This window comes from Vipera berus, assembly GCF_964194415.1.
Source record: "Vipera berus genome assembly, chromosome: 9".
NCBI classification, from domain to species: Eukaryota; Metazoa; Chordata; class Lepidosauria; order Squamata; family Viperidae; genus Vipera; species Vipera berus.
Genome location: NC_138212.1, coordinates 23839939 through 23861043, shown reverse-complemented (window position 1 = coordinate 23861043; position 21105 = coordinate 23839939). Strand labels below are relative to the sequence as shown.

Genomic DNA, 21105 nt, shown 5'->3' with positions numbered 1-21105 from the left:
GTTCCTTAAGAAAGAGCTCCTCCAGGTGGTCCTAATCCTCACCTGACTGCCTCCGAAGAGGCTTTGGCTCGTATACAGCTGATGGAAATTTACAAGTTTTTTAGTTTCGTATTGTTTAAAACTCATAGTGAGTGTTCTTGAGTCCCACTTGTTGGGCTGGAAAGGGGTGATAAAACGCACCGGATGCTGAAACAACCCTTTTTCTCTTCGCTTCCTCCTCGCCATTAAACAGCACAAGCTGGAAGGTTCTCTCTTGGCCCTTGGCCAGTTCCAGCATGCCCTGGCTGAGCTCATGGCCTGGCTGAGCCACACCGAAGAGCTGCTGGATTCCCAGAGGCCCATCAACGGGGACCCCAGAGTCATTGAGGTGGAGCTGGCCAAGCACCATGTGAGTCCTCTGGCAGGGATGCTGTCCCAGCAAAGAATTCTGCTTTGGTTTACGTTATTTTCCAGGGTCTCGAGGGCCAGATCCCTGGGCTAGCTTAATAACGGAAGCGATTCAGTTCCTTTTGGTTCCTGGGGTTTTTTCCCCCAGCACCTCTGTGGTCTCTGCCTTAGCATCTTATCAACCTGCTGCTGGGAAGTAATCGGGAAAGTAGTGAGGCTGCACATTTAGTGGTCGGGATCTTTAGCCGTGGGGTGATTAAATAGCCTGCAGCCTTCAAACTGCACCCCCTCCACAGGAAATCCCACCTGAGGCCATCGCAGACCAGTGAACAGCCTTTTGAGAGAGGGGGCTGATGGTCTGCTGGGGCCAGAGCACAGAAGGGCCACGTTGGGTGTAGAAGAGCTAATCGCTCAGCTCCAGGCAGCATCTTCTCCACTGCTTCTGGAGGCAGATTAAGAGGCCAAGGTGGCTGCTTTGAAAGTGCTCCTTGATGCTTTCGGCTTGAGTTGCCTTCTGCAAAGGCAAAGCTCTAAGCTGAGCTCTTTTTAATGAGGGCTGCAAAGACAGGCGCCCGTATTTTCTTCACCCACAACACCATCCTAGGTGCTGAAAAACGATGTGTTGGCCCACCAAGCCACAGTGGAGACAGTGAACAAGGCTGGCAACGAACTCCTGGAATCCAGCGCAGGGGATGATGCCAGCAGTCTCCGAAACCGCCTGGAGACCATGAACTCCTGCTGGGAGTCAGTCCTGCAGAAGACGGAAGTGCGGGAGCAGCAGCTGCAGGCAACCCTTCAGCAGGTAGGCGGGGCGGGTCTGCCAGTCTGGTGAGCTGGGAAGATGGAGACGAGGCAAGGGAAGGGCCTTTGCCTGCTCTGGGCTCTTGCCCTGCCCTGGTCCAGAGAGCGGCATTTCTATGACTTAGTTGGCTGGGCCAAACTGTGGAGGAGCTTGCACGGGGGTGTAACGTTCTGTTTTTCATGGCCTTTTGCAGGTAGTTGGTTTTTTTATAGTATTATATATGTTGTATACTTACAAGGTATTGTTTTGTAAGTTTGGATTTACTGGGAAATACGGCACTTGCTGATCTTGCACTCCAATCCATAAACGTCTCTCCTTGTTCTCTGCATGTGTCACAGGCCCAGGGCTTCCATGGCGAAATTGAAGACTTCCTTTTGTGGCTTACCAGGATGGAAAGTCAGCTGTCAGCTTCCAAACCGACGGGTGGGCTGCCAGAAACTGCCCGGGAACAACTGAACGTCCACATGGTGAGTCATGGGAACTGAATGCTGACTCCGTTGATGGGGGAATTTGGTCTGAGAAAGGGCTTTTTCAATAACATAAGTGCCCCTTAGAGAGTTGGTCTAAAAGACAAATACAAATCTTCCAGAAACGATTAAGGGGAAAAGGCTTGTTAAGTTTCATTCTACATTACATAGTCTAGTCACAAAGTCCTCATGAAAGTATGTGGTTTAGCCAAGAATCCTCAAGTCTTGTAGGAAAAAGGTGTCCACAATCAGGTGTGAAAATAGTATGCATCCACTTTAGGACATCTTAACACAACAGGAAGCTAAAAGGGTCCCAAACCCCCAGTCCGTGGACCGGTACTGGGCTGCAGCATGCCAGCAACTGGTCCCCACAAGCAAGCAAAGCCCCATCCGTGGGATCCAGGCGGCACACAAAACTGCACTCTCCAGTCCGTGGAAAAACCTCTCTCCACGGAACCGGTTCCTGGTGCCCAAAAGGTTGGGGACCTCTGTAATAGGAGACTGGATGCTAAACTATACAATGAACAATTGAGGGAACTTGATATGTCTAGTCTAGCAAAGAGAAGGACTAAAGATGACATGAGTCTTCCAATATTAGAAAAACTGCCACAAAGAAGATGGGATCAACCTATTCTCCAAAGTATTGAGGCAACAGAAGAAGTAAGAGGTGGAAGACTTATCAAAGAGAGACCCAACCTAGAACTAAGGAAAAATTTCCTAACAATGAGAACAATCAACCAGTAGAACAGCTTGCCTCCCAGAACTGTGGGTGCTCCATCACTGCAGGTGTTTAAGAAGAGATTGAATAGCCATTTTTCTGGAATAGTATAGGCGGTCCTGTTTGAGCAGGAGGTTGGACTAGATGACCTCTAAGATCCCTTCCAACTCTGTTATTCTGAGTCCTGTCATTATCTAAACATTCCCTGAGTCAAAAAGTGGTGGCAAAGAAGAATGTGGCTTATCTTGAGGAGAAATTCTGCAAAATGTCTCTTCTGAAATGCCTCTTTCTGTTTTAGGAACTCTATGCCCAGTTCAAGGCAAATGAGGAGATCTACAGCCAGCTGCTGGCAAAGGGGAGGCTGATGCTTCTGAGCCGTGATGATTCTGGATCTGGATCAAAGATGGAGCAAAGTGTGGCTCTCTTGGAACAGAAATGGATCCTTGTCAGCACAAAGATGGAAGAGCGGAAGGTAGTGAGCAGGGCTGGTGAGGGACTTGGGTACACCACACACCTGCTTTCTGCACTCAGATTGGTATGATTCAAACACTGGAGGAAGAGGTTGGCCTTTCTCTGGCAGCACATCAGCTCTTTGATTGACAGGTCTGTTTCCAACTTTATACAAGTAAACAGGATTCTCTGCATGTCGGCGTCATGGAGTTCACAGAGGAACTGTTGAAGTTTAGTGGAACAAAAGAGTCAGGAAATAGGGCTGGGAGGCAGAAGCAGGAATCTGAGATTGCGGAAGGAGATGTAATCAATAGGAGTTTAGCCTTGGGAAGCAGCATGACACACACCAAGTGCCTTTTCTTGGGAGTTTGAAAGTTGGCAAGGTTGAGCAACACTGCTCTGAATCCTTTGGAAAGTGCAGCCTTGCAGTTCCCCTGGTTGTCTCTGGGCTGGAGGTCAAGCAGCGGTGACTGAATACAGGCAGCAGGATTGGGTCCAGTCCAGCAGGGTGTAAAGGTTGACTGCAATGACTTCTCAAAGCTCATAAATGACCTCTCTTCTTTCAGGAAGCTGCAAAGGGCTGCAGCAGTTTTCTGCCATAGAAAAGTTTCTCTTAGCTATTTTGAGTGGATTCTCTCCAGCACTCTTCACTGGGTGGGGGTGGGGTGAAAGGGAAAGGTATTCACCCCACTGAGAACATGAATGAAATTCTCATTTTGCTCTTGGAGGAGGTGCACGCAAAATCCACGCTCTTGGCCTGGAAGGTCAACCACAGTGAGATTTGTCAGGTGCCCCCTTTTTTCTGCCTCCCTTATTTAGTCCAAGCTGGAAGAGGCACTCAACTTGGCAACCGAATTCCAGAATTCCCTGCAGGACTTCATCAACTGGCTGACTCTTGCGGAGCAAGGTCTGAACGTTGCTTCTCCTCCAAGTCTCCTCCTTAACACTGTGCTCCCCCAAGTAGAAGAGCACAAGGTAAGGGCGCCCCAAACCTCACCCTGTAACAAGGCCCCCCCCACACACACACACCTCAATCTTCTGCTTAATCTTGGCCTTTTGCTCACGGCTGCCCTGAGGAGCATCGGTCGGAGGATCTCAGGGTGGGACTTCAGCTTTGCCTGCAGGCATCTCTCACTTCACCCAAAGGAAAGAGATTGGCCCCATAATGCCAGGATTCCAAAGAAGAGTCCCTGGAAGGATTTATCTTTTGTTTCCTCTCCACCCACCCACGGCAGAGTTTTGCTAATGAAGTAAACGCTCACCGGCATCAGATCATTGCTCTGGACCAAAGCGGAAACCAGCTGAAGTTTCTGAGCCAGAAGCAGGATGTCGTCCTGATCAAGAACCTCCTTGTCAGCGTGCAGTCTCGCTGGGAGAAGGTTGTCCAGCGGTCAGTTGAAAGGGGACGGGCTCTAGATGATGCCAGGAAGCGGGCAAAACAGGTGAGTGTCCTGCGCTTTCTTAGCTGCTCGTTGGGAGCCAAACAGGTCAACTTGGGCTTACAAAATAGCATTGTCCCAGATGTCACGTTTGCTACCTTATCAGCAGGACCACAGTTCAAATGCATGAAAAGCTGTCGGCTGAGCAGGGAGGGGACGCAGGGAGGGGATTCTGTTGGTGGCCGAGGAGGGGGCAACAGTGTGGGGAGACAGAAGAGGGCATGGCTTGTTTGCTCATAAGGGAGGTTGAGGCAGGATGGGAAGCCCTGTGGAACAAGAAAAGCGTTGGGAAGGTGTGAGCTTGCGCAGGGGAATGGGGGGACCCAACATGGAGAGGGAAAACAAGCTTGGGAAGAAAGAGAGTGCAGTCAAGGGAGACGGCTGGAAAAGGGAGGAAGCCAGGAATTTTGGCAGGGGAGCAAAGCCAAGGCTCCTGGAGACGAGCGGTGGGTGCAAGGGTCTCTTCGGGAGAGGCAGCAGGGAGAGCCACAGCCCAGACGGAGGGAGGGAGCGATGGAAAAGCATGTGAGGGTGGGGCCGGGGAAAATGCTTTCAGAGTTGCAAGATTTCCGTAACCTCACAGTTAAAGGGGAGTTCATACTTCTGGTTTGGGTCTCCTGACCTGAGGGCCTCTTGGAAAAGGGAGCTCCAGTTTCACCCTGTGGGACTGCCTGAGGAAGAGTCGGGGCCCGGGCCATAAACTACGCCAGGGGGAAAAGATAACCTGAAAGTTGACACAGATTTTGCTGGGAAAAACAAGGGATCAGATGTACAACACTCACTCTTTGTGGTACATTTTTACTTTCTAGTTCCATGAAGCTTGGAAAAAGTTGGTGGACTGGTTGGAAGATGCTGAAAATCATCTAAATTCTGAGCTGGAAATTTCCAATGATCCAGACAAAATCAAACTGCAGCTTTCCAAGCACAAGGTTGGAGTCCAGTTATAATGTATTTATATAATAAATTTTGAAACCGCCCATCTCACTCAGTCTACCATTAAATACATAAAAAACCCCATCTAAATATTGTACTCCACTAGGAGGGAATTAAAAGAGAATAATCAAAGTTAGCTGGGGGAAAACCCTTCAAGGCACTAAGCAGCCTTCAGGCGGCAAGCTCCTTTGTGAGCCCCGAGTGAGGAGGGCTTCAGAAGGGTGAGGACCCAGCTCACGTCTTGGGGGGGGGAGAATATTCCAAAGAGTGGGGTGATGCCAGAGAAGGCTCTCTTTCGGGTCCTGCCAGTTGGAATCCTTTGCCTGACGGAGTCTGCAGTGCGCTGGGTGGGATGGGTCCCGCAGGGAGCCTGGCCCACGCAGCGGGCCCTGAAGGTCATCACCAGCACCTTGCATTAGACCCAGGAGCCAGTCGGCAGCCAGGGCAGCTCCCCAGTGGAGGCATCACTTGGGTCTCCTCCGGTCGTCAACACTGCTTGCGTAGCCACATTCTGGACACTTTTCCAGAGGAGCCCCACACAGAGGATGATAGCACTAGTCCAGATGGGAGATGACCGATCCAAGAAGGCTCAAGTTGGCACACAACACAAAGTGTTAAGCGGGAACAAGGACCTGGGAAAGGCTAGGTCAACCCACAGCCTGGGTGAAAAACAGATTGCAAGAGCCCATTGCCAAAAAGGATGGGAGAAGGAAGACCCTTCAGATTTAGGTAGCTGCTGTTGGCTGAAACAAGCTGACCAAGTGATGAGAGTCTTAATCGTGAATTATTTCAGGGGGCCCCTCCCCCCAGGAAGCCTCTGACCAGATGTAAACCTTTGGGAACAGCCCAGGCCCTGCTTCCCAGGCCGTGTGGACACAGGTGGCCCGGGTGCAAGAGGGGAAGGCAAAGCAGGAGCCCAAGCGGGCGCCACACATTACTTCTGTGTGCGTAATGAAATACAGGCACCTCTTACGGCTGCCGAGAAAGAGCTCCCAAGGAAGTGGTGGGGAGGGGGGCCAGGAAGGTGCTGCACAAGGTGGGCTGGGGCTGCCCGGCCCAGGAAAGCCCCCTGGTCCTCTTCAGTCTGCAGCCTCTCTCTTCAGTCTGCAGAGAAAATGCAGTGATTTGCTTCGCCTTCCCTAATTTTTAAAAATAATTTCTGTCAAAAACTCAGGAGTTCCAGAAAACCCTGGGAGGCAAACAGCCTGTTTATGACACCACCATCCGCACCGGAAGAGCCTTGAAAGAGAAAGCTCACTTTCCCGATGATACCCAACACCTGGATCACCTCCTGGGGGAAGTCCGGGATAAATGGGACACCGTTTGTGGCAAATCTGTGGAGCGGTGAGTGAGAGCGGGTGGCAGGCGCCCTCGGAGCTGACTTCCGCCTCTTTCACTGCTGGGGGCACCATGGAGGTTTTGGGCAGGGGGCAACTGCGAGTCTTGTCAGGGATGCACCTGGGGAGGCTGGGGAATTCCTGCTCGGCTGGCCCAGCAGGCTTTCCGTATCTGGCAAGCATAAGCCCCGTCTGGGCTCCAAGGAGAACGCCTGCCATCTTCCCCGTGTGTCTCTTTGCAGGCAGCACAAACTAGAAGAGGCGCTGCTCTTCTCCGGGCAGTTTATGGATGCCCTGCAGGCCTTGGTGGACTGGCTCTACAAAGTGGAGCCCCAGCTGGCCGAAGACCAGCCTGTCCACGGGGATCTGGATCTGGTCATGAATTTAATGGACGCCCACAAGGTAACGGCTGAGGTGCAGCACGAGGAGCGTGAAAAGAGAAGCAGGCAGCCATCTCGTTCTGCCCCCTGGGCGCCTCCCTTGCAGCAGGCTGGCAGGCTGACTTCCCTTCAGCTCTAAAAAGCAAGCAGAGGTAGCCCTTTGCAAAATGAGCAGCCAGCCTCCAGCTTTGTCACTCTTTCTAAAACAGGTGTGTCCAATCCGCAGCCCATGGGCTGCCTGTGGCCCTGGACAGCTAGTAATACAGCCTCACAAGATTGTAAACTTTCAGCCTTACTACATGCTGGGTCTTGAAACATCTGCAAGAAAACAAGCAAGCTCAGACAGCACCAAAGACCCCTCATTTATACACATTAACCATACAATATATTTCATATGCATCACTCCATGCAGCCCAGGCAAGCTGAAAGTTGAACGTGCCTGTTCTAGAACGTGCTGGAGCAGAGTGGGCTTTGGGAACAGCAATAAGGGAGCTGTTCCGTCGCACTAGTTGCAGTTTGCAGCCTTGCTAAAACATCAGACCAGCTTTATTAAGGAAAAAATAAGCCACCTCTGACCTTTGCAAGAAAACTATATTTAGCCGCCATGAGTGAAGCTTGGTTCAAGGGTATTTTTTCATTTCCTTCTTAGGTCTTCCAGAAAGAACTTGGCAAGCGGACGGGAACCGTCCAGGTCCTCAAGCGCTCAGGGCGGGAGCTGATTGAGAACAGCCGGGATGACACCACCTGGGTGAAAGTGCAACTTCAGGAGCTGAGCAGCCGTTGGGACACAGTCTGCAAGATGTCCGTCCTGAAGCAGACACGGCTGGAGCAGGCCTTAAAGCAGGTGGGGGAAGAGGAGGCAAAGCCACCCTTCTTCTTCCCTCCACAGCCTTTCTGAAAGGAGGAGGGACTGACGTTGTGCCCCCCTCCCTCCCTCTGCTGGTCTTGGAAGCATGCAGGTCACATCTGGGTGGGCGGAGGGCAACGGTCGCAGCAAGGAGAGAAGTTTGGGGGCCCTGTGATTACCCTCAGAGGAGTTAAGGTCCAGTACGGAAAGTACGCCTAGAACTTCATTCCAAACACTCAGTAACCCTGAGGCACCTCAGAGAAGGCCAACCTTCAGTGGTTGGAGGGCCCTGAGGGAGATGAGCCTCTCTCTCAGTCCACCACCTGCCTCATGGATAATGGTTGCACTCATAAAATAGTGCTGATCCTCGCCTCCTGTCCTGTTTCAAGTTTCAATCTCTTCCTCTCTCTCCCTCCCTTTCTCTCCCTCTCTCTCTCCTCTCTCTCCCTCCCTCCCTCTCTCTCTCTCTCTCCTTCTCCCTCTCTCTCTCTGTCTCTCTCACACACACACACGCACACACTGAGGAAAGCAATTTACTCAAGACTGAGGATAATAGCAGAAGGGAAGAAATGAAAATCAACCAAGTCCCTTGGAAAGAAAGTTTGCTTGGTGGTTTTGCTTTCAAGAGAAGAATCCCACCCCCCAAAGTTCAGAGAGCCGAGTTAGGTTTGTCGCAAATCCAGGCTGATTCACAGAAGCAATACAGCAGGCCAGGAGATCAAATAGTGGTTTACATCAGAGTGAGCTGGGTGAGGGCTGCCTTTTTAACCAGTCTTTAATCAGGAGAGTTACTTCCCTGCTTGGCAAGGAGCCTCATTAAGTATCCCTATTCTGCTCTCCTCTCGACTGCCCGAGTATCAGAGGCTTGGAGGCCGTGTCTTCCTAGGATCGTTTCAGTTGGGTTGATGATGCCGCTGTTTGATCCAGTGGCTCCCGGCTTGGAGTCTCCTGAGGCTGACGTTCCACGGCTTCAGCTGGAGAAACTTCCTCAGAGTCTTGAGTCCTGGGCATGACACTTCCAGGGCACAGCTGGCCCATCCCGAGGGGCAAGTGGCAGAGGTGGAGGACTGACTTAGGGGCGTCTGCTTTTCAGGCTGAGGAGTTCCGTACCGCCATCCACCAGCTGCTGGAGTGGCTCTCGGAGGCCGAGCAGAGCCTCCGCTTCCGGGGAGCTTTGCCTGATGACACGGAAGCTCTGCAGTCGCTCATGGATGTGCACAAGGTGGGCGGGGCTCCCATGGACGCGGGGTGGCCCAGGGCAGGGCAGAGGGGCCGCGAGTAACGGTGAGAGCCTTTGTGTTGGCTTGTGCAGGAGTTCACGAAGAAAGTGGAGGAGAAAAGGCTGGATGTGAACTCGGCGGTGGGGATGGGAGAGAGCATCCTGCCTGTCTGCCATCCAGACTGCGTCACCACCATCAAACACTGGATCACCATCATCCGTGCTCGATTCGAAGAAGTGAGTTGCCGTGTGGACATTGGCTTCTCATCCACGGAGTTGGGCCTGTGGTGATGGCTGAAGGGTTCCTTTGGTTAATTGTGGGGTGTTCTGCACCTGAGGAATAATCAGCTCAAGGTCTCTCTGTCTTCACCCTTCCAGACGCACAGCCTTCTCTGCCTCTCAGTCTTTTTTCTTGGCCTGTTTCTCCTCCAGGTGCTCACGTGGGCGAAGCAGCACCAGCAGCGGCTTGAAGTGGCGCTCCTGGAACTCATGGCCAACGCGGAACTGCTGGAAGAGCTGCTGACGTGGATCCAGTGGGCAGAGACCACGCTGATCCAGCGGGACCAGGAGCCCCAGGATATCGAGCAGGTCAAGGCCCTCATTGCGGAGCACCAGGTAACGGCCGTCCCTGTGTTCTCCTGGCCCCTTCCTCAAGGAGAACATTCCCATTGGATGCATTGATTGCAGCAAGCGCCGAAAGTGCTCAGTGCCTGCTGTGGACGGCAGACGTTCTCAGCGGCAGTGCCACGACCGTTGCCTCTTGAGGCTTTGAGCTCTAATGTTCCACAAGGGAGGCTGAGAAAAGTAGCCGGGCCTTTGCAAACTGTTGCGTCTTTTCTCCTTCCAGTCCTTCATGGAAGAGATGACCCGGAAGCAGCCAGATGTGGACCGTGTCACCAAAACATACAAGAGGAAAGCGACTGAGCCAGCTCACGGCCCTTTCCTGGAAAAATCCCGCAGCAACAGTAAGTTGTTATAACTTGGGGTGCCACCCGCAAGTGCCGGCGGTGCGGGGTTGTGGCGGAAGCCTGCAGAGAGCCCTGCCGTGGTTCCTTCCCACCTGGCCTGGCCCGGCATCAGCAGTTGCCAAGCAGTCAAGCATATTCCCTGCAGGCTCAGCCTGTGAATGGTCGTCTCTTTTAGGGTTGGTCCTACCTCTCAAAACCCAGGTCTAAACAAAGTGATCTCACCTGTCCCCGGCTGAGGGGAAAAAGAAAAACCTTTTGGCACAGTTTTGATGGGTGTTCCCCATTTTCTCCTCTGCTCCTTTCCTTTCCCCCTTTTTCATGCTCTGGCTTGGCTCGGCTTGGCCTTTCTCAGCTCATCTGCTTTTTATTCCAGGAAAGCCCTTGAACCAGGCAGCCCCTCCTCCCCTGCCAATCCTCTCGCAGTCTGAAGCCAAGAACCCGCGCATCAACCAGCTCTCGGCACGCTGGCAGCAGGTGTGGCTCCTGGCACTGGAGCGGCAGCGCAAGCTGAATGATGCCCTGGACAGGCTAGAAGAGGTGAGGATCCTCTTCCGGATGTGGGGCGGGCAGGAAATGGTAACCAGATTTGAAGGTTGGGGCTGATCTGAGTTTCAGATACACAAGCACAGCTGGTACACATCCCTCTCCTCCCACAGCAGCTGCCACCTTGCCCTTCCTGCCTTCCCCATTCCCCATCCACTTGCTCACCTACCCTGGAAGCCACTGAAAAGCTGACACCTCCTAGATGTGTTGGCCATTTCTTGGGACTTATTATACTTAGGCCCACTTGGAGGTCTCCGGCTGCAGGAATATCCCATGAAATAAGTGTCACCTTCTGCCATACACAGGAGTTCCTGGTCAGTTCCAGCAATAACAACAGGCCTAAAACTTGGCAGTCAATACATTTTTTTCTGTTGTCATCTCACAAAGAGAAAGAGGCAACTCCCACAGTTGTGTCTGAATGCACAGAACTGACTAGGAAAGAAAAGGCTCCCCCTTTGTCCGGTACTCTCACCCCACCCGCTCACACATAGACACAACCCCAAGGAGCCTCCACATTCTAATGATGCCCAATTATGGGAATTCGAGCAGTGATGCCTGTGGCCCTGGGAAGGATATGTCTGCTCTTGATCTTGCAAGAAAGTGTTGACTGCTGCTCCCCAATGCTTTCCAAGGTGGCCCATTTTGGGGTCTTCTGGCCTTACAGAATATGCTTAGATGAATGTGAAAATCACATCCATTAGTTGCAAAAACTACCTTGAACACAGCCTGAGTTGACTCAACCCAGTAAGCTTCAAACCTACCCAAGGTTAAGTCTAGCAAAATGAGGCCAGGTTGGGCCAATGGATCTGAGCTGTCTTTAACTGACCAACTAAGCATCTTGTGTGAACAGAGCACCTAACCTTCTTCTCCTTCTATTTCCAAGCTGAAAGAGTTTGCAAACTTTGACTTTGATGTATGGCGGAAGAAATATATGCGCTGGATGAACCACAAGAAATCCCGTGTGATGGACTTCTTCCGGCGGATTGACAAAGACCAGGATGGGAAGATCACCCGGCAGGAGTTCATTGATGGGATCCTGGCCTCTAGTGAGTGGCTGCTTGTTCCAAGTCTTGCTTTGCTTGCTGGGCAACTGGGCAACTGAGCAGCAAGAAGTGTGGCTGCATGGCACAGAAGGTTTTTTTCTGTCTGATCACCCCAAGGCACTGGGCTTGTTTTGCACAGAGGCAGATGGCCATCCATACCTGGTAGCCAGGTTGACTTGCAGCTCAAGTGCTGGAAAGCTGCAGGTGGAATAGCAAGAGCACTTAGACTTATATACTGCTTCACAGTGCTTTACAGCCCTCTCTAAGCGGTTTACAGAATCAGCCTATGGCCCCCAACAATCCAGGTCCTCATTTTACCAACCTCGGAAGGATGGAAGGTTGAGTCCACCTTGAGACGGTCAGGATCGAACTGCTGGCAGTCAGCAGAATTAGCCTGCAATACTGCATTCCAACCACTTCCTGCCTGATGCACCAGTTTGTGCAGGGATTTCTGGGTATCCCACAGTGGTGCCCCTCAATCAGTTAAAGTGACATCATTGGGCTATGGAATGTGTAACTCAATGGAGGCCAGGCTGTAGCTTCATGGCAGGTGGGAGTGGGGGTGAGGACAGAGAGAAGCATGCGGGAGGGACCTCAGCACCTCTCTGGGTTCCCCTTCCCTCTGTCCCTGGAAACTTTACCAAAAGAGAAAGCCTTCAGTTCCACGTAACCTGTTTTTATTTACTTCCTTGTGACACACTTGGTTGTCTTTATGTTGATCCAAGATGCCCTTAGGAGGTCCCGAGTGGTGCTCATGGCCAGGCAGCCATTTTCCACAGCTGTTGGGGCTGGGGTGGGGGCGGGGTAATGGGGCCTAATGATTCTGCAGCAAACTCAGTAAGCCAACATTGTTTCTTTGGCCATCATTTCCTTATTTCTGCTTATATCAGTATTAGGAAAAAATCCAAAACCACATTTCTGCCCACTTCACACAACACGGAAGGGTGTGAAAAATGATAACCCCAAAGCCAAGCACTTTGAGCAAGCTGTGTCTTGCAAGGCCACTTAAGCCCCCATCTCTGTGTCTCTCAAAGCCGAGGTGAATGTCGCTCTCTCGCTTGTACCAGGCACCTAACCGTAACTGGAGCCAGATGAAGTTTCCGCTTTGCCTAATGTTGCTCCGTCTCTTGCCACAGAGTCTGCTCATCTTACTCCCCAGAAACAAAGGCTGAGGCCTTTTTTGCCTGGTTTGGGAAGGGAGGAGGCCGTGCCCGGGAGTGGCAGGGGCCCATCATTTTGAAAGCTTCGCTGAAGGGACCTGCGTCCTTCTCTTTCTCTTCCTTCCCCAGAATTCCCCACATCCAAGTTAGAAATGACGGCTGTCGCTGACATCTTTGACCGTGATGGGGATGGCTATATTGACTATTATGAGTTTGTAGCTGCTCTGCACCCTAACAAAGATGCTTACCGGCCAACAACAGATGCGGACAAAATCGAGGATGAGGTAGGGGTTTGGCTGAGGGACTCGGGGCAGGGGGAGAAGAGAGAGTAAACCGGCCTGTCCCTGGGCTCTGCAGGCCACTGATCGAGAGGGTGCATTGTCACTTCTCTCCACAACTGCATTTCTTGATCAATTCCTGGGGTTTCATGAGAAAGACGTAGGTGGAACTGCAGTCCTCCCATTTACTGCTCCTTGTGGCCCCCTTTTCCCTTTATTTCTCAGAGATGGAACTGTTGAATCTGGGATCCCCTTTCTCTTCTGGGAGGATTTATCAAAATCATTGGACTAGAGTAAACTGAATTCACCAGAGATTATTTTCCCCCAAAGCAAGGATACCTCCCTTCTTCCTCGGCCCCCCACTTGGCAGCCTTCCAGCTCTGCCATTCCTCCCAGGTGTCTCCCCCTGCCTTTATTTCCCCATGCGTTGTGTTATGTTTGCGGGAGTGTTCATAGTTTAATCATAGAACATGGAATAACAGAGTTGGAAGGGACCTTGGAGGTCATCTAGGCCAACTCCCTGCACAAGCAGGACTGTCTAATTGAGGCACATTCTTTTACTGGCAGTTCATCTTAATCAATAGGTAATAATTATATGTGAATTTATTTTGAGTCTGCATCCTGCCATTTTTTAGAGTGTGGCATGCAAATGCAGCTAGGGTGGGTAATCAGGACTGGTTTCCTGCATCTGGCGCTCCAGCTTGACCAGGGGGAAACCAGGGGTGGCACGGGACTTCCGTGTTGGTGCGCTTTCCCTGCCCCCGCCCATCACTCTTTTTGGTTGGACTTCTGTCATTCAGAGTCACCCTTCTTTGGGGCAAGCGCAGTCTCGGCCCGTGCTGTCCGTTGAATAGGAACGCAAGGCAGAGAGGCTGGAGCAGGGCTTGAGCACCGTTGCCCAGCCGGAACTGGCCAGCAGTCCGAGATCACCACACAGCAGCAAAGGCTGCCCAAATAGGCAGCCACCCGTTTGAAGCCAGTGTGGAATGAGCGCCAGGAGCACAGGCTGGCTTCTGTCCCGTGCGAAGTCAGCTTTCTGCAGCAGCCACTTCCTTCCTGCCTCTTCCTTGACAGGTGACGAGGCAGGTGGCTCAGTGCAAGTGCGCCAAGCGATTCCAAGTGGAGCAGATTGGAGAGAACAAGTACCGGGTAAGGAGAAGGAGCCAGGATGGGGCTGTCTGTGGGGGCCTCAGCAGTCTGACGGGGGCCTGCCAGTGCAGTGCCCTGTTGTGGGAAGGAGACCTGCCCACCCTGCCGGGAAGCAGGCTCTGCGCCCACAGACTGAACTCCCGGGGGTGCGGGGGGGTGTCCACGGTGCTCTGCAAAGAGTATAGAGAAAGCTGGTCCCGTGAGCCTCTGTGTTGGGGGGTTGTTCTGCCTCAGAGTACAATCCTTTCTCAGTTTCTTTCTGGATGCTCACAGAAAAATGGGTTCAGAAATGGGATTTTATCCTATTTCTGATTTTTGTTTGAAGCTCCTCGAATTTGCCCTCTGTCAGAGCTTCTCTGTGTCCCTTGAGCTGACTGGATTTTAGCCAAGGCATCAGTGGAGATTCTCAGTTGTGCCAAAGGCGCTTTCTTCAAAAAACAATTGGACTTTATTTTTCCTTGAAGACGTTTCGCTTCTCCTTCTGAAGAAAGCACCTTTGGACCAAGGCAAAGCTTCAGGAGCTGCTTCGGGGGCCATTCTTGCAGGGAGGGCGGGGGCGGGATGGAGACCATGGCCCAATCCAGAGCTTGGCATAAGGTCCTTGGGGCCACTCATGGACCTTTCTGCTGGCCGCCCTTTGTTTTAATACTTAAATGGAGGAGGAGCAGTTTAGCAGTAGGGGAAGCACAGAAAACAGTGTCAGCATTGTTGCCCTGTGTGATGTGTTCTCTCTTCTCCCTTTCTCTTCTTGTTTGCACCTCCTCCTCCTCTAGTTCTTCCTCGGCAACCAGGTACAGTGAGTCTTGCAGAGCTGCCTCTGCCTTTTCCTGTAGCTAATTCTCCTTCCAAGATGTGCATGTATAATTGGCCTGTCTGTTTCCACACCAGCCTTTTCATAACTATGATTGTTGTGCTTGTGGATGTATTAACTTGACAGAGTTGCTGGTATATACAGAAATGTACTGACCCAACCAGGCAATGGCCTCCAATTATAAAAACAAACACAGAGTCACACATGGAAGTTGGACTGTCCTGCCGATGAGCCAGACAGAAATTCTCAGTCTCAGAAATTCCAGGAAGGGATAAAATAAGGAAACGGCTGGCCTCTGCTTCTGGATACTCAAAACTGGCTGACCAGAGGAACCAGAGTTCAGGGGTCAGGCCGTGGACCGCCGTGGCTGGTGGAAACCATCTCTCCCAAACTGACCCCCGGCAGAGGAGGAGACCTTCGGCTGAACTTTCCAACCTGTCTTGGGAAGCTCAGGGACCTTCCCTCTGAATCAGAGTTCACATCTACCATCCTGCAGCTTTCCTCCTGTCCGATGAGAGCTGGGGGCCTGGCCCAGAGTTTGGCCCACTACACAGAATTGCAAGTTTGACCAAGTATTCTGTATATCGGCATCTTTCCATGGCTTCCTATTAATTTTCCATTGCTTTGGAAATGCAAGTCCCTAATTCCTCTGGAAAAGTCCCTTCCATAAATAGCACTAAATCTCCAAGCCACCTGCAGGGCCCTTTCAACAAGACAGGCGGTCTCAGCTGCTGTGGAGGTATTCCTGTTTTCATTGCTGCCTGCCTGCTGAGTTCAGTGTCACATCCTGTGGCCTGATTGGGGAGGGGATGGCAGTGAATGTCGGCAGTTGACTTTTTTTGGCCAAATCCGACACAGCAAATGAAATTTCAGTTTCCTAGATCAGTTGAGGGGAAAAAAAGGTAATAGCTTATCTGTTCAGGCACCCAGAATTACGAAGGGATGGAAATGATGGTTACATCCGTAGGTCCGTGACCCCTGAGATGTGACAATGCCCTCTTTCCATCTGAAATATTTGGGGGAAAGAGAAGGCAGTCTGTGGGGCTAAAAAGTAGCCCTGGGGTGGAAGCTGATGGGAACTCAAGATGCCGCTAGAGATTAAGCACGTGGCTTAGGTCTGGGCCGTCCCTGACCATTCAGAGCAAATTTTTGGCGCTGCCTGTGATCCTGGCAATTAATCAGTTAATCGGTACTCTGAGGTTGCTGCTCCTTCAGGCACTGTGTTGCAGGGCCACCTGTCTCTGGCTGCTGCCAATCACGCTTCTGCTGGGGGGGGGATGCCATGCTGGAAAGCTTTTGGGTGGAGGGTTTTGCTCTCCTTCCTGATGAGACTGCAGCCATTGGGCCTCCAGCTGGTCTCTTCCAAAAGGGCCGAAGCCAAGTTGCTTCCAAAAGACTCAAATCTCTTGAGGGGAAGTGTGGAATCCAGACTCCTCTGACTGTCAAAGCAGCCCAAATTGGCCCAAAGAGAAACGGCCATTCGGGGTGCAGCAGACGTGGGCAGCTGCCGAGCAGGAGAGAGGCCTGGCCAGGAGCCCTGGAGCTGACCTGCAGGCTGACCCCCCCCTCCCCCCCCCAATCGTCTTTTGGCATCTTTCTCATGCAGCGTTTTGTGGCTGGCTGGGATTCACTGTTTGTCCTTGATCACAAGGAGGCCTTGGCTTGGGGTCCAGCAAGATGGGCTTCTGGCCACCTGGGGTCCATTGGATCATTCCACTTTTTTAATCATTAAAAATTTAAGAAATTAATTATTAAGAAAGATGGTAATTAATTGATTTAATAAGAATAATATACTTAATCAAATTTATGATCCTTTTGTAAAATAATTTCCTCTGTCACTTTCAAAGGCAAACTGGGGCGGGTGGTGGGGAGCTCCACACATGGACTTTTGGAGAACACCTTAGTATGACAGCGCGATTAAACCGGCTCCCTCTTTGCATCTTTGCGACAGTTCGGGGATTCCCAGCAGCTGCGGCTGGTCCGTATCCTGCGTAGTACAGTCATGGTTCGTGTCGGCGGAGGATGGATGGCTCTGGATGAGTTTTTAGTGAAAAATGATCCTTGTCGAGGTAGGAGATGCATCTGCTTCTTAACGAAGGTTTTTCCCGGGAAACCTCAATCCCGGTGACTGCCGAGGAGCAGGAAGGGGAGCTGCCCTGGGGGTGAGCCTGAGGGGCCCCAGAAGACCAGCCCAGGGATCGTTGCTCAGCGCCAGGCCCGTGAGAAAAGGAGCCGCCGGCACTCTCAGCCACAAGCACCAAGGGGTCACACCCAGACAGGAAGCGCCTTTCTCTGGGTCGAAGATCCCGCTCCTTCGGCCGCCGCCCGGGCCGCCCTGCATGCCGCATGAAGGAGGCCCCCTCCCTGCCCTGCTGCTCCCCCCCCCCCCGGTGGCCGCATCTGTTTCTTTTCTCTGTTCTAGTTCACCACCCTGGCAGTAAAATCAAACGCTCCGACTCCAGCTCTTCAATTGCCAGTCAGTCTCCGATAGGTTGGAGGTTTTTCTTCCCTTTCTCTGACTGCCCTGTTGGGAATGGCTTTGCTGCTCTAACCTGCCTCGGTTGGTGCCGAATGCTGGAGCCTGCACTGTGCTTGGCCAAGGAAGGGGGTGCAGAGCTCCTGCTGGCCAACTGGCTGCAGCTCTTCCCCCCCCCATCCCCCCCATGGGGTCCACTCCTCCCCCCTCCCGCCACGTCCTCCGGCTCAGCTGACCCTCCTGGGTGGCCCGAGTGAGGAACGGGGCGTGAGAGCCTGTGTGGATGCCATGTGCTTACTTGCACGCTTCCTTCTCTGCTTTTCTGCTCCTGGAAGTACTTGACTGAACGGACTGAACAAAAGATAAATAAAAAAATAAAACGGAATTCAAAAAGTTAGAAAAACGAATGGAAAGTAACGGTAGCAATAAAAAAAAGTTACATTTGCTGATTTTTTAAAATGCAGGGGAAGCATCCTCAAAGGGGCCTTTCTTGCAGATTCTGACACTGGGCAGACTCCTCACAGGAGACTTCTGCCCTCAGGAATCCAGAGCCGTTTGGATGGCAGAAGTTGAGGACGTTCTGTTGCAGAAGCCCTGAGCAACCAGGGCACGTGGCTGACTTCAGCCTTTCTGTGATCTCTGCTGCTGTGTTTTAACACTGGTCACAATTTCTGGATACTTGCCAAACTTTGACCAGCAGTCCAGGATTCTCCAGGCAGCAGAGCTAATATGAAAATTTTTGAAGTCCGCTCACTTGAATGACACCCAGGTTGAGGAAGTCTACTTCAGCCCCGTTCCCTTTCTCTAGGGAACAGAAGAGAGGTTCTTTTATCCTTTAGTATCACTTCCTCCTCGTGTTGAAGTCTCAGCCTGTGCTGGTTTGGGTGTCTCTAATTCAAAAGTACTTTATCGGAAGCCAACAAATTCCCTTTCCTTGATCTTTGGAGTTGTGATGTTTCTGGCAGGTTCACACTTGCCTTTCCTCCCAGGGTTTCTTCTGAACTTGGCTGGATGCTTCTGGCTGGAAAACCTCCACCGTTTTCTCTCCCCTGGTGCCCTCCAGGTGTCTGGCTGAGAGTTCTGGGGCGTTGAAGGCAAACTTATGGGAAAAGCCGAGGGGATGGATTGGATGGGAGGGCTCTCGGCTTCCAAGCCCTTTTGACTTTGTGATTGCCACACGTCCGTTGCTGTGCTGTGGCCAGTTGTTGCTTAGCTCCCCATGATTCCAGAACAAGACTCAACGCTGATCCTACAAGGCTTTTGCAGTGTGGCTTACTTAACCAAAATACCAATGTGTGTGCTTCTGTTGGTTGAGTTTTGTATTTTCCAAAGATTGTGGATTCTGTCAACACATTTGCTAATAAGTCGGGGATGGGTGTTTTTTTTTTCAATTTCTTGATCCCACCAGTTAATTTTATTCCAGCCTTTGGAGAAGAAGAAAAACTTTTCAGGTGAGAGTATCGGCCAGTGATGGCCTCTGGCAAGATTCCTTTTCCTGGATCTTAGTGCTCCAAAGGATTCATAAGACATTTTATATGGCCGATGCAAGCCATCTAATTCCAGTGAAGAGCAGATTCTGATTGGCGATGCATTGGCCTCTGGATCTCCCCCAACCCCCAGTTTGATCCTCCTTTTTCGTGACTGGTGCTGATCAGCCTTGTTGGGGGCCCCGGGCCTGCTTCTCTATCTCCAACATTCACCCAGCCTCCACCGGTCCACTGGCTTACTGCAGTTTTAGCTTTGTGGCTTCTTTGCTGGGCTGACAGTGAAGAACTTTGGGGAGGAGCCCCCTCGGCAGGTGGGGCCATTGAGAGGGAAAGGAGTTTGGATGCCTGCTCTGGTCATGCAACTCCACCCCTTTCCTAACCCTGATGCAGCCCTGCAAACCTCTAGCAAGGCACACTGCTGGGGGGGGGAGCGGCAGCTGAGCGGTTGGGGCTTTGCACGATGACTGGCCTGCATCAAGCGAGGGGGGGCTTTTCCTGCCTCATTCAGTCATTTAGACGGCTGAAGAGGTCTTTTTGTCCGGCTGGAAGAAAATGACTGCATGCCTCCAGCAGACTCCAAACCTGGGCCATTAGTTGGTCCTTTCATTTAGGTGTCTCCAGCTTTGCCATCCATATTTTGTGTTCTTTTCTTACAGCCCGAGGCAGGACTAACCTTGAGCTTAGAGAAAAATTCATTCTACCAGAGGGCGCTTCTCAGGGAATGGCACCATTCCGGTCCCGTGGCCGGAGGTCCAAGCCTTCCTCGCGGGCCGCCTCCCCCACACGGTCCAGTTCAAGCGCCAGCCAGAGCAATCACAGCTGCCCCTCGGTGCCATCCTCTCCTGCCACACCTGCCAGCGGGACCAAGGTGAGAAGCAGGCTCTTTCTTCACCTGGTTTCCTTGGCAAAGGGCTCTTTCCCCTCAGCCTTGAAAACACAAAGGGCTTCTGAAAGTCTCTGTTGAGTTGTGGTGCAGGTAGCCGGGGAAGGCTGCTTTGTCTCAAAGCCCCCCACCAAGCCGGCCCCAGAAGCACCACAGGTGGGGCCCGCGATCATCTCCTCAGGCAGAGGCTGCGGCCCAGAGGGGAGCTCGCTCGGTTGACCTAGGGAGTCTTCACACCAGGTTCTCCTGTCCATGTCGGAAGAGTTCCATCTGACCTTTCCATTTGTGCCTTTCCAATGGCTCCACATTCAAGAAGAGGCCGAATTTCTCCTCTTCTTCACACTCCCCCCAAACGGTTGCTAGTCTTCCCCACAATATGGAATGTGTTTTTTTTGTTGAGCTTTTTACCAAGACATTTTTGTGCATCACACAGTTCTGTGCCCTGTGTCAACCTAGTTTTGTGTTCATTAGCTTCATCATTATCATCATCATCATTATTATTATTATTATTATTATTATTATTATTATTATTATTATTATTATTATTATTATTATTGGATTTATATCCTTTTCTGTTTTATTTCCTTCCCTCCCTCTCCCCCCTCCATTCATTTTGTTTGCCCCACCCGTCCTTCAAACTCTCTTTGGATTTTCCATTTCACAGACTCCGCATCACTTCACCCGTTGTTATGATAAACCCTGGTTGGTAAACAGCAAGGCAGGTACCCCCCTGAGGGGCTGCGATAATGCCGACCTCCACCTGTCTGCTTCTGAGGTAGAGTATGGCTCCGGTGGGCAAAAGGAAGGCCTCGAGTCAGCTTCCTCTCCTGCATTCCCCACACCTTTCTCTGCAGAGGCTGGCCGTATTATTATTTAGCCTATGGCATGTCATACATGGACTAGCAATCTAAATTAGCATTTCAGCTAGATTAGTAAAACCCAATAAAATATAAATATTAAAAAGAACTGTGTTCAGATACCGACGTCTAGGCCATCACACCATTGAAGCGCGGTACAATTTATATTTTTTAAAAACCGGATACTGGACCCAGTATATGCCCTCAGCCTACAGCCGGTCATGACGTACTGTACAGTTTGACGTGGGACCCCACAATCACGCTGAGGGGAGATTACTGTGCCCCATTTATGCGAAGAGTCCCGGCAGACGCTGTGTGAGGTGCGAATCAGGTTTGTCCATTGCTGACGTGGTAGTTCAAACCTCAGCACATGGGGTCATTTATATGGGCATTCAGTGGCCCGTTTGCCTTTGAGGCTGACTCTGCAAAACATCTGAAAGCCCAGCAGGCACCCTCAGAACCACAGTTTGA

At 51.6% G+C, this 21105-nt stretch overlaps 1 protein-coding gene across 1 annotated transcript in view; it reads left to right on the top strand.

The window, feature by feature from the left end:
- MACF1 (microtubule actin crosslinking factor 1) overlaps positions 1 to 21105 on the top strand; it is a 296242-nt gene that overhangs the window by 272034 nt on the left and 3103 nt on the right. The window contains exons 75-97 of the mRNA XM_081335334.1: positions 233 to 388; positions 992 to 1189; positions 1528 to 1656; positions 2673 to 2846; positions 3644 to 3799; positions 4060 to 4266; positions 5073 to 5192; positions 6371 to 6540; positions 6776 to 6935; positions 7563 to 7757; positions 8854 to 8982; positions 9073 to 9216; positions 9412 to 9594; positions 9827 to 9944; positions 10321 to 10484; positions 11374 to 11536; positions 12823 to 12977; positions 14046 to 14120; positions 14894 to 14911; positions 16883 to 17000; positions 17354 to 17422; positions 19551 to 19762; positions 20442 to 20552. Coding sequence (XP_081191460.1) covers positions 233 to 388; positions 992 to 1189; positions 1528 to 1656; positions 2673 to 2846; positions 3644 to 3799; positions 4060 to 4266; positions 5073 to 5192; positions 6371 to 6540; positions 6776 to 6935; positions 7563 to 7757; positions 8854 to 8982; positions 9073 to 9216; positions 9412 to 9594; positions 9827 to 9944; positions 10321 to 10484; positions 11374 to 11536; positions 12823 to 12977; positions 14046 to 14120; positions 14894 to 14911; positions 16883 to 17000; positions 17354 to 17422; positions 19551 to 19762; positions 20442 to 20552 — 3324 coding nt within the window. The remainder of the gene's footprint in view (positions 1 to 232; positions 389 to 991; positions 1190 to 1527; positions 1657 to 2672; positions 2847 to 3643; positions 3800 to 4059; positions 4267 to 5072; positions 5193 to 6370; positions 6541 to 6775; positions 6936 to 7562; positions 7758 to 8853; positions 8983 to 9072; positions 9217 to 9411; positions 9595 to 9826; positions 9945 to 10320; positions 10485 to 11373; positions 11537 to 12822; positions 12978 to 14045; positions 14121 to 14893; positions 14912 to 16882; positions 17001 to 17353; positions 17423 to 19550; positions 19763 to 20441; positions 20553 to 21105) is intronic.